This window comes from Pteropus alecto, unplaced genomic scaffold (assembly GCF_000325575.1).
Source record: "Pteropus alecto unplaced genomic scaffold, ASM32557v1 scaffold98, whole genome shotgun sequence".
NCBI classification, from domain to species: domain Eukaryota; kingdom Metazoa; phylum Chordata; class Mammalia; order Chiroptera; family Pteropodidae; genus Pteropus; species Pteropus alecto.
Window position 1 is genome coordinate 19,918,223 of NW_006443570.1, and position 11,742 is coordinate 19,929,964.

Sequence of the window (11,742 nt, forward strand, 5' to 3'; positions counted from 1 at the left end):
GGTGGGGGGTATCTACCCTCTACCTTTAACTTATTCTTTGACCTTGGGAGCAGCCTGCCAGAACTCAAGCAGGGCTTTGGCCAAGGGCAACATGGCCAGATTCCCAGGGGTAGCAACAACAGGAAGCTGAGACTGCCAGACTGCCCCGCCCCCAGCAGCCTCCTCCCCTGGAAAGCATCTTCCTCATAGCTTCCTGGTCACACTGAGCCCAACCACCAATCCCAAAGGAGGACACATAGGTGCCCCTTCTTTGACTATCCTAGTCTGTCTTGAGACCTGGAAACCTCTCCTAATTTTATCTTACTTTTTCTAAGACAGCTTGCTTTCCTCTGTCCTAACTAAGCTGAAGAATCACAAAACACTCCTAGATAACCTCAGCCCCACTCTTTGGCCCACCCCAGACAAAGCCTTTACTCTGCCCTCTGAGGAAAACTCCCTTCCCTTCCTGTCCTCCCGCTTCCACCTCTTTCTTTGTATTAGTCCAGAAGACCATACTCTACAAAAGGAATCAGCCTTTTTTTGAGCCACAAATCCCCTTGGTAGTCCAGCAATGTTTAGGATGTTGATAAATGCATACAGTACAGAAGAAACAAATTATATTGAAAGTTATCAAAACATACAAAATAAATATACAAAATACATAGTCATATGTGTGACAGTGTAACACATGAAATAATAAGGTCTATGGTAGATTTAATAACTGGTTTAACTTCAAAGTAATGATGAGCATAAATGATTTTTAAGATACTACAATGACTGCAGAATGGTAGGAAAATATCTGCTAATACCATCATGGACTGTGACTGACATTCACAGTAATGGGAAATGCTAAATTTTAGTTAAGAAAATAAAAAATGCACTCCCCCCCACCCCCATCCAAATGCCTATCCACAAACCCCAGGTTAAGAACCTCTGACCTATTATAGAGATGAGAGAAAGATGTACAGTATTTGGATTCCCCTTTAAAATTCCTGAAATAGAAATAGAGAAAAAGGTTTTATATTGTAGAATGAAGGTTAGACAACTAGAAGAAACTCCAGACTTTTCAGGTGAAAAAGATGACCATGAGATGTATCAGCATCCTTCTTCTGAAATTGTGCTTAGTGAGATGACCCTGGACTTAGATGCAAACCCAGGTAACCAGGTCGGGGCGGGGCTAGGAGTAATTGCTCTATTCTCCTGGGAGACCATGTGCAAGAGGAAGCTGCTTCTAAGTTTGATCATCTCAAACCCGAAGGTACTATTACGCTAGACATCATCCCTCCCTCTTCCTCCCACTCTTGACTCTAGTGCCCTCAATTCTCACCACAGCCTCCTCTCGCCACCCCTAAAACAGCTTCCAAGCTAGCATTGCATTGTTCTTTGGCCAGGGGACCAGGTTGCTGACAACTAGATGGTACAGAGCAGCCCATCTCAGGGGATCCTCTCACCCTTCAGCATCAAGACTGCAAAGGGGCAGGATTGGAGGTTTTCTCTCAGCTCAAAGTCTGGGCTTCCAGAAAGAAACCCTACAAGAAAAACAAAGTGCAGATTCGGGTTCTAAAAGCCTTCTTTAGGAGTTGGGGCTGGGAGATGGGTCCAGGTCTTACAGAAGTGAAAGTCTGGCCTCAGTGTTCTTTGGCAATCTCCATCCTGATCCCAAGGCTATCTTGGGTCCTTAGGGAAGTGAAATGTTTTATCTCCCTCACAGAAGTAAGATCCTGATAAGGGAGAATGGGAATTTCCTGTTCCAGTGGAGAGATTGATTTTGGGATCCAGACAGAGCCAGAGGTCATGTTCTGGGGTAAAAGTCCCCAACGGATTTATCAGACCTTTCCAAGGGTGGGCAGGTACAATCCCTGGCTTAGCCCACTGCTAGTACCCACTTCTGTAGCCAGCTCTAACAATTCTGCACACAGGCTGAAAACTGGCATTGAGAGTGGGAAGTAAGACATGAGGTACTCCTCCTGCAGTTACAGGCCTCCAAGCTAGCTGTCAGGAAACAGAGACTCTCCGGAGCACTGGCGGGGCAGGGCTGCTGCACAAACTAGTGCTTTGAAAGGCTTCAGCCACCTTCCAAGGTACCTAAATATATAATTTAAAAAGCAGTCTTAAGGAAAGATATCTCTCCTCTCTCTGATACCGCAGTCCCCAAGCCCCACCTAAGCTCACAGAAATTCTGGAGCTTGCAGCATTTTGCAACGGGAGCGGTGCAACCCAGAATCCGGTTTCTCAACCTGTAGAGGCCGCATCCGCATCTCCCAAGAGCGCAATGCCAGGAAACAACGGCAAGCCCCAGCCTGCTGGGAATTAACGGGTCTGACGGTGCCTGGAGAAAAGATCCATGTCCCAGTGCCCCTCCCCAGACAGGCACTTGCCTCCCAGAGGCGCGCAACCCGCCTCCAATCCCGGGCGCTGGAATCCAGCCAAATAGCTGTGTTCCAGTCACCTCCCTCCCAGAACCCCAAGGATGCAGTTTGAGATCCCCAAGGCCACGGAGAGGGGGACACTGCCTAGGGCGGAGGCGGAGAAAGGAGATAAACAGGAAAACACGCGGTGGGGTAGGAGCCGCTGATGGGTGCCGGAGGGCACGACGCACCGAAAGTGAAAGTATGAGGGTCTCTCCTGGGTCTCTGGTGCGGCCCGGAGCGCGGCAGGCTCAGGCCGGACACCTGGCGCCCCCATCTCGTCCCCCAATCCCGGCAGTGCCCCGCATCCTCGAAGCCCTTCCTTGGCCTACCCTTCCCCGTTCTCTCCCCAACCCCGCACCCAACACAAGCCCCCTCCTCACCCACCTTCCCAGGCACATTGCCCGCCCCAAACACCCTCAGGACTGGGCGTCTCAGACCCACCTCCCTCGCTGCCCCTCACCTGAAACCACCAGCGCCTCGTTGGGCCCCACGGTGTGGCAATTGCCCATGGCGCCGGCGGGACGGAGAGCCCTCGGGGACCGCAGAGACCTGGATAGCAGCTGGCAGCCCGCACCCAGCACCCTCCCGCACCGCGGCCGCCCGCCGCGCCCAGCCTATCCCACCACCCCCAGCGGCGGCTCACCCGCGCCCCTCTGCGGCCGCCAGCCCCGCCGGAAGTGTGGCTGCGGAGGGCGGGGCCGGCATGTCGTGAGAGGCAGCAACCAGCGGGAGCATCGGCAGTCAACATACTTTATTATATGCAGGTCGGGTTTGCGGGGCCCAGCCCTAAAGCACCCCGGGAAGGTGTCCCTCGACTCCCATGGGGCGCCCCGATAACAACTTCCCTTCCTTGCTTCACCTCCCAGCACCCAACTTAAGACCAGTCAGCCCTGGAACCAGACCGCCTGTGTTCAAATCTCAGCCTCTACTCTTACTGTGAGAGCTTGGAGAAGTCTCTTACCTCTGCTGCCTAACCCCGTTTCTGTAAAACGGGGGTAATTTAACTACCTAGCTACATGGTTGCGAAGGGCCCAGTTTAGTAATTCTAAATGCTGGCGGTACATCAAATTTCAAATTCCCAAGCCCTCATCCAGAGGTGATCAGCATCACTAAGGGGGGAGCCTGGAAATATGAAATTCAAATTCCTGAGAAGCAGTGTCTGGCACATTACACACACACACCCTTCTCAATCTGGGCTGTCATTCTCAGGAAGAAATAATCACTCATTATTTCCTTCCATCAGAAAAAGAGCTGTCCAGGACATACCTTGAAACCCCAGAAAGTAACCATGGAGGTAGGTAAAAACTGCAAACTCCTCAATGGCCAGGCCAAGGCCTGGCACACAGGTAAAGTTTTCAAGGGCTACCAAGTGCCACAGAAAGCATCCAGGTCTGGGAGTTCAGAGACTTAGGGCTCAGGTTCAGCTTTAACCAGAATTCGGTGTGTGACCTTAGACAAGTCTGGTGAGCTCTGAGGGCTGGGGTAGGGTTCAGAAACTGTGGACTCCTCAGGGTGGGAGCTGCTCAGAGAAGATGGGGTCCCTGGGTCCTTTGGCTGGGGGTCTTCATCAGATCTGGCATCCTCCCCTGGTCCAAGCCCTGCCAGGCTTTTGCTGGCCTCCCACAGCCGGTGAGCTGCCCGGTCATCTCTGGCGGCTGGAGGCACCTCCTCCACATGGCAGTTGGCAAAGTATCTCCCACTGAGGGGCTCAATGCCTTCCTGTAGAGCACAGTACAGGGGGGTCTGGGCACCCCCTCCTGGAGCCCGCAGCACCAGCCAGGCCAGTGGGCGCAAAAGTGGGCGCAGCCATCCGGGAATGTGGCGCAGGAATAGCTCCGAGTTCACAGGCCCTGTGGACAGGAGAAAGGATGGAGTGGGGAGGACAGTGGGTGAAGACCCAAGGTAGGAGCTGAGAAAACAGGGCTAGAAGGGAGTGGGGAACAGAGTCCAGTTCCAGGGACACCAAGGTAGTGTTTACCAGGCATTCAGGGGCCCCACAAGGTGTCCTTACTCATTGCCAACAGCAAGCCTCCTCTTCTCTATCCAAACACCTTGTATATCCCCATCTCCCAGATTTTGCTCATGCTATGTCTTCCATGTGGAACAATTCTCTCTCCATCTTTTCTTCTAGCTCAGGTTCTGTTCCTTCGTTTAACCAGCAAACATTTATTAACATCTATGGTAGACCATCCACTGTTTTGGACATTAGAGATGTGGAATGTAATAAAAGCCTTGTAAAGATTAGTTGTGCTTATTATTGTCACCATTATAATTACTCATGAGCCCCAGGCAATGACTATCTAAAATGCAGTATGGTAATAGGGGTAGGGCAGATCTTGTTATCCTGTTATCTGTTCCCTGAAGGCAGGGATGGGTCTTATTCATTAGTTAACTCATTCAGACTAAAAGCCAAGATACTTAGAGTGGACCTCCAGACCCTAGATGACCCAGTCCATCTCCATACCTCATTTCATGCCACTGCCCCTTCTCTCTGTTCTAGACACACCAGGCTCCCTGGTCTTTCTCAAGCATACCAAGCACTTGCTATTTGCTATGTTCTTTACACTCTTCTCCCCAGAAAACCACATAAGTCACTCTCTTATCTTCTTCAGACTTCTATTCAAATGTCACCTTTTATGATGTCTTCTTTGACTGCGATAGATAAAATAGCACCCCGTCTTTCTCCATAGCACTTTATCACTACCTGCCATTGTATATATTTATTTATTAGGGGTATCCTCCTCCCTTAAACTAGAATGTAAACTCTTTCAGAATAGGGTTTTTGTTTTGTTCACTACTATATTCCTAGCACTGAGATTAATGCCCGGTACACAGTAAGTATTCAGTAAATGTTTCTTGAATGAATAATCATAGCTATCATTATCATCATATTATAGTCAATTTAGGCATATAAATGGCTCGTTGGGGTGAGAACCTGGGTCTTATTCATGGCCATACCCTACCCAGTAGTCAGCATCTACGCTTGTGGTGTGAGAAGAACCCAGACAAGGAGAGCCTGGTGCCAAGATCAGTAAGGAAAAGGTTTCTTCTTGGACCATGCTTCTTCCCTGCTCTGAGATTCTATGGTTCAGTGAGAGGCTGGGGGCATAGGATGGGGCAAGGATGGGGTAGGAGGAATCAAAGCAAAGCAGAGCAGCCAAAGAGACAGACCTCACCTGGGTGGGCTGCAAAGCAGGTGACGCCAGTGCCCTCAAGCTGAGTGGCAAGCTCCCGGGCAAACAAAACATTGGCCAGCTTACTGTCAGCATATGCCCGCAGCTCCTGCCGCCAGCCTACCACTGGATGGTCCAGGCGTGTGAAGTCAAGGCGCCCTCGCTGGTGGGCAGCTGAGGATACCACCACCACTCGGCTAGGGGCGCATGTCTTCAGCCGAGGCAGCAGCAGATGTGTTAGCAGGAAGGGGCCGATGTGGTTCACTCGCAGCAGCAGGTTAAAGGGCTCACGGGTCCGGCCACATGAACTTATTCCTGGGGCAGAGGCTAGGCATGAACAATTGCTCTGGAGGGATCCCCATAGGCCTCAGAGTCCTCATCTGTGAGATGGGGGTGGGGGCATCCTTCTCACATGTCTACTGGCCTCTAACAAGGCCTTCCTGCGGGGAACCACTGCCCCCAGCCCACCTGCCACCCCCACTACAGGGCCTGCTGCACCCTCACCGGCATTGTGGATGAGGATGTCCAGCCGGGGCTCAGAGCTCAGGAAGGCAGTGGCAAAGGCCCGTACGGAGGCCAGACTGGCCAAGTCCAAAGCCATGAAGATGATCTCATTGTTCCCGCTCTCCTGTGGAGCGGTAAGGGCTGGGCTTGTTACCAAGTACCTTTCTCCTCTTCCCTGTTCCTAGGCACCAAATTCTGAGTCTGCTTCCTAATATTACCATCACCTGCCCCTATGCATTAGAATGATGTGGATAAGTGTGTGAACTCAATATAGACATATTGACTTTGTCTCTTACTATAGTGTGACCTTGGGCAAGATACTTAATCTTTCTGATTGGAAGAATAATAGTACCTTTCTCATAGAGTTGTTGTGAGGATTAAATGTGTTAATATATGTAAAATACTTAGAACAGTACCTGGCACACAGCACTGTGAAGATATTTGCTATTATTATTATCATCATCCCCTCTGCCTTACCCTAAAATCTACAGCACATTTCTCATTGGTCTTTCACTCACCCTTGCCCTCTCCAGTCCAGGCACCACACAGTCACTCAAAGTTTCTTGGTTCCAAAAGGCTATTCTGACAGTCCAGAGCCTGCTGAGGACCCTTCATTGGATCTCCACTGCCCACCCTATAAAATCTGAGCTCCTTGATGAGGTCTTTAAGGGCTTCCAGCTTCCTTCATTTTGCTTCTTTTCCCCATATGCTGTGCTCCAGCCTCATTAAACCTCCCCCCCCACCCCCAACCCCCCGTTTTCTAAATCAGACCAGCTTTCTTGCCTCAGGGCCTTTTCATATGCTGTTTCCTCTCTTGTTCCCTTACATACTGTCTTTCATTACTGTAACTTCTAACAATCCTTAAATGTCTTAGAACAGCAATTACTTCCTTCAGGAAGTCCATTACCCAGTTTGGATCTGGCGCCCCTTTCCTGTATGACTACACCACTGTGCACCCCCTCTTCTGCACTTAAGGAGCCGAACCGCACTCTCAGAGTCTGGATCTCCTGGAGCCAGTCTGCTCACCCCTCTGTGTCTCGGTGTGTCTGTCCTCTGTTCACTGTCCCACCCCGCCCCGCCTTCCCTCACCTGGCGTAGGTCGAAAGCAGCCGCCTCACCGCGTTCCCGACTCCGACAAGCCAGCACTACGCGCGCTCCCCGGCGGGCCAGCTCAAGCGCAGTCATCTTCCCGATGCCGCTGTTGGCGCCTGCGGAGGGCGGCCGGGAGCCTAGCTAAGCCTCATTTCCACCCCCACCAAGCCTAGCTGAGCCTCCCTCCGACCCGCCTGCTCTCACCTGTGACCACCGCCGTGCGGCCCCGTAGGCTGGCGATCCCGCCGCACGGCGGGGCCTTCACCAGATTGTAGTAGACAAGCACGTAGGCGCCCAGCAGCAACCCCGCGCCCAGCAGCAGCGCCTCCATGACCGCCGGGCCCGTGGGCTCCCGCCCAGGCCCCGCGCCGCCCGGGATCGCCGCCAGGCGGCTGCCGATCCTCCCCGCACTGGTCTGGAAGTGCGCTCGGCGCGCCTCAATCTCCCGAAGGCGGAGGGAGGCAGGCAGGGAAGGGTGTGTGTGCGTGCGTGTGCACGTGGGCCCTGCGAGCGCCCCATAGGCATGCGTCTGCGTCCTCTGGGTTTGTGCTTGTGAGAACACCTTCTAGGTGCGTGTATGCATTTGGGCCTTAAGAGCGCCCTCTAGGTGTGTGCCTGCACGAACTCATTCTAGATGCCTGTGAGTGTGGCATCCGCACCCTAGGCCTGTACATGCATCCATCTGCCATGTGAGTATGTGAATCAGTGTTTGGTGTGTAACGTGCCAGTGAGACCTGGGATCATCCTTCAGGTGGTGTTTGTGCCTCTGGATCCTCCATGTGTGCCTGTGTGAGCAACTTTTACATGTTTGTATTCATGTCACTGAGAGCCTTTCTAGGTGTGTGTATGCATCTGGTCTCTACCAATGTGTGTGCTTGAATGAACATTGTATGTAACTGCCCTTTGTGTGATGCCCTATAGCTGAGGACTTGCAGGAGCGCTAACAGGGTGTGTACGAGCCCTCTATGTATATGTAGCAGAGTCCTTCCCTTCTGGAGAAATGTATGTACATGAGGGCTTTTGTGTCAGAGTAAACTCGGCCCTGGATGCCTTGTCTCCTCTGTAAGTCCTATCATTCCTATCCTCAAATCCTGCCTTCAGCTTCTAGAATTCTTCTCCGTTCTTCCAATAGAGGCCAAGAGAGGTGATGCGGTGTGTTCATCAGTTAAGGGCTGTCAGGATTTACTTATTAGTTGTCTGTATCTCCTTGCCTCTGCCCCCCACCTCCTCCATTTCTGAAGGGAAGGAGGAAGAAATGAGTGTAACATTTAACTGACCTCCAAGAGGAAATTTATCTCTGTAACGTTTCTCACAGGTGGAAGAAATGGGTAAAGAAGCTCCTTCAATCAACAGAAGTGACAATGGTGAGATGGGTGAGGATGGCTAGGGAGGCATGGGTAAGGGTATTATTGGCCAGGTGACTTGCCTGAGAAATCCAGTACAATTTAGTATCCATTGTTTGGCACTTACGGTGCACCCAGCAGTGTGGTTAGCCTTGGAAATTTGGAGCTGAACAACACGCATGTTTCTGCCCTTAGGGAGTTCAAGAGGCCCATCAGGTCAGGGACAGAACTAGATGGGTAGGTGAAAGCCTGGGTTAGACCTCAGATTCTAGGGGAAGTTTTCTATTAAGTTGCACTGTGGATTCAGGGTTCAATTGTAGATGCTGTGGGATGAGGTGGGGATGGAATGCTAAATGGATGTCCCCTCCATCCCCAGGGCAAAATTCTGACAGGCCAATAGGTACCACCTACTTGAACACTGCTGGGATAGACACACAAGTGCTCTCTAGCTGAGTAGTCAGAGACTGTCCACAGAAAAAAACTTCCTGGATGTTTCTCATGTAAGGGTTGTGAGGAGGAAAGGATGGAATTTGGTTTAGTAAGAGAGTTCTCAAGGCTTTAGAATTAAGGTAATGCACTAGACTCATCTTTTGAGGAACTGCAGTTGTAGAGAAGTGGTGATTGCAAGTCACATAACTTAGGGTATAGCTGGGTCTAGAGATGGGATTTCTCATTTTTTCTTCATGATATACCCCAAAGATGAATCAACAAATTACTCCACACTAGATTCTAAGATCTAAGAGAAAGGGGCCAAATGCCCTAGACCAAAACTCAAGACCTAGCAAGGACCAGGCATAGAATAGGGTCAGGTAGTACTTCAATAAGTGAATTGCTCTATGCCCAGCTAAGGCTAACTTAGGACAAAACCAGGTGTTATGACTTCTCTCAGGAAAGATGAATAAAATATTTTTTCAGAATAGCAAACAACTGGAACCAAAGGCAACCCCAACTCTTAGGTAGGTTAAAGCTTCTAGACCAGAATGCAGAGGTATCAGGCCAGCTTGTTTTAATGTCTAGGTTTTAGAACATTTGACATGATCAGATTCTGCAAGATTCCAAGGGACCTGCATACTTGGAATCTTGCAGAATCTGATCATGTCAAATAATCAAGCCTTCGAAACTCCCTCAAGTCACCCACAAAGCCATAGAACGGTCCTCCTTAGCAGATGCACTCCTACTGTTCCATTCCCCACCACTCACCTTAGGCTCACTTTTCACCAACACCACCCCTCTCCCAACTTCCCTTAGGGGAATGATACTTATTCAATGAGACTGGAAGACCAGGATCTTGGAGAGGGTCTCCTCCAAGGGTGATGACAGGTAGGACAGACAGGCAGAAAACATAATTTGAAGTATTTTTGTTTTTTTATATACAGAATACAGGAAAGTTTCTGTAAAGTCTAAAACATTACAATTACTATGTACATTGGTACTAGTTGTGGGGGTGGGAGAAGAGGGAGCCGGGGTGGGAGGAAGAGAAGTGGCAAGAGAACAAAAAAAGAAGACAAAACAGGTTTACGACAAAAACGTCTTTGCTACAATAGACAATTTGAAGAAAACGCTCTACCACATGTAGTACTGTACACAGTTTTTAAAAACATTGAAAAAATGTCATCACTAGATGTATTTACACAAAAGCCAAATACACTTTTCCTTATTTGAAATAAAATAGATGGACAGCCAGAAAAAGAATTCATTTCTCATTTGTCCATAATACACAGTAGCTACCTGTAGTGCAACCGCTGCAGAAAGGGAAAATAACTTGGAGGTTGGGAATCATGGAAGGAAGGTGGGTAGCGATCTTTATATTAAATAAAACAATGATATTGTATAGATTTTGCTGTATGAAAACTGTATTTTTTCTTTTAATATAAAACTATTGTCACTGCCACAAAATAGAACAAGTTTCTGATTATTTTACAACGGCGGGCGAGGGGGAGAGAGCAGGAGGTGGGTAGGGAATGGTTTTTGTATTGGAGGAAGTGTCCAGACCATTGGCCTTCCCCCTCCCTGCCCACGCTGTTCCTCAGCTCGGGTCTGCCGCTTTCCCATGAAATGTTGAGTACAAATATATGTGCAAATGCCCCCTAGAACTTGAGAAAAGAAAAAGGATTAAAAAAAAAAAAAAAAAAAAAAACAGTCAAAAGGTTTTCTTCATTTCATGCAAAGATTGTAGTTGAAGGGTTTCTGGTGGAGTATAGAAAAAACCCGGGCTTGGTTTGTATACATTTTTGCATTGCAGGAGTCTTGGGTTGGATGGACACGCCAGTGACGGGGTAGCCGCCAGTCCTAGGGAACGGAGTTGGAGCGCAGTACAGGACCCTGGTGGGGCTTGAGAGAGAGCTTCTCGGCCAAGACCCCATCCTGCAGCAGGCTGGCATCGCCTTTGGGCTGTTTGGTCGCAAACTCAGTGATGCTGAAGACAAACTGCAAGCACCCCAGCTTGATGTAGCTGCCATGGTGCAGTAAGGCTGTGCCTTCCCAGCCGGCCCCACTGCCCCCAATCAAGCTTGAGCTGCTGGCTTTGCAGTTGCAGGGTCTCCGCTGTGGCCCCTGGGCCTGGGAGCTCATCACGGCTGCCTCCTCACTTGGCTCTTCATCCTGTTTCTGGTGCCGGCGGCGCCCTGGGAAAAAAGGGGGTGGTCACTGGAAAGGAACAATGAGCAGCCCATCCATCTGGGATATTTGCTAGAGTTGGACCCCCATTTTAACTGCTGCATGACTGGGGTGGCGCATGCTCAGAAAGGACTAGTGGAGTCTGAAGTCCCCAAATAGGTGTGTACACATAAGTGGGTGCATAGCACTTGTTTATCCATGGCCTTCGTTGGGTCCATGAACAACAACTGGGCCAAGGGGACCGAGAAGGCATGAGACAGCACACCACTGGCAGCAAGCCAGAACCACTCTGACCAGGGCCTTAAAGAATGTGTCCAAAAATGCCAGGCTTTGTGGCCACAGGCCTCTGCTCCAACTTACTGATGACACTCTGCACTTTGGCAACAATACTGCTTGGGGGGGTTGGCGGGGTCTTCTCAGAGAAATCACATGAATACAGCACATTGTCCACCGTTGTCCCATGCTCACTGTAGTTTAACAGCTCATAATGTTTGGTATTCTGAGGAGGAGGAGGGAAGATAAGATGTGTGGTCTGCTGCGTGGGGCCTGGGGCTAAGGGGAGAGAGGACAATGGAGAAGACTGTGCTGCTCTACCTGGGGAGCTCTTTCTTCCCCAGTCATGCC

General features: G+C 50.2%; 3 protein-coding genes across 7 annotated transcripts in view; all 3 read right to left on the reverse strand.

Moving 5' to 3' along the window:
* Nucleotides 1-3,023, reverse strand: part of FLOT2 (flotillin 2) — a 15,436-nt gene extending 12,413 nt beyond the window's left edge. For both annotated transcript variants that reach the window (XM_006925019.3, XM_015599338.2), the window contains exon 1: nt 2,851-3,023. In XM_006925019.3, coding sequence (XP_006925081.1) covers nt 2,851-2,899 — 49 coding nt within the window. In that variant the 5' untranslated portion in view covers nt 2,900-3,023. The remainder of the gene's footprint in view (nt 1-2,850) is intronic.
* Nucleotides 3,024-3,126: 103 nt separating this feature from the next.
* Nucleotides 3,127-7,707, reverse strand: DHRS13 (dehydrogenase/reductase 13). 2 transcript variants are annotated; one of them, XM_015599060.2, is made up of 5 exons: nt 7,364-7,707; nt 7,157-7,275; nt 6,068-6,191; nt 5,651-5,878; nt 3,127-4,240 (listed from the first exon to the last, which is right to left on the reverse strand). In XM_015599060.2, exons 1-5 carry the CDS (start codon nt 7,488-7,490, stop codon nt 3,798-3,800), a joined length of 1,041 nt encoding a protein of 346 aa, XP_015454546.1. In that variant the 5' UTR covers nt 7,491-7,707; the 3' UTR covers nt 3,127-3,797. The 2 variants fall into 2 exon arrangements, with proteins under 2 accessions (XP_015454546.1, XP_006925082.1); XM_006925020.3 differs by having other exon boundaries at nt 5,567-5,878.
* A 2,138-nt stretch (nt 7,708-9,845) lies between these two features.
* The window catches only part of PHF12 (PHD finger protein 12), a 37,593-nt gene continuing 35,696 nt past the window's right edge, over nt 9,846-11,742 (reverse strand). For 2 of the 3 annotated variants that reach the window (XM_006925022.3, XM_006925021.3), the window contains 2 exons: nt 11,479-11,617; nt 9,846-11,126 (listed from right to left, as the gene is read on the reverse strand). In XM_006925022.3, the coding sequence (XP_006925084.1) occupies nt 10,792-11,126; nt 11,479-11,617 (474 nt within the window). In that variant the 3' untranslated portion in view covers nt 9,846-10,791. Of the gene's footprint in view, nt 11,127-11,478; nt 11,671-11,742 lie in introns of all 3 variants that reach the window. The other variant, XR_003043924.1, reaches the window with a different exon arrangement.

Coding starts and splice junctions, on each gene's coding strand:
- DHRS13 (XM_006925020.3), bottom strand. CDS start 7,490: ATGGAGGCGCTGCTGCTGGGCGCGGGGTTGCTGCTGGGCGCCTACGTG. Junction 5,879..6,067: donor CATCCTCATCCACAATGCCG/GTGAGGGTGCAG, acceptor CCTCTGCCCCAG/GAATAAGTTCATGTGGCCGG. Junction 4,241..5,566: donor CTGCTTTGCAGCCCACCCAG/GTGAGGTCTGTC, acceptor TCCTGTCCACAG/GGCCTGTGAACTCGGAGCTA.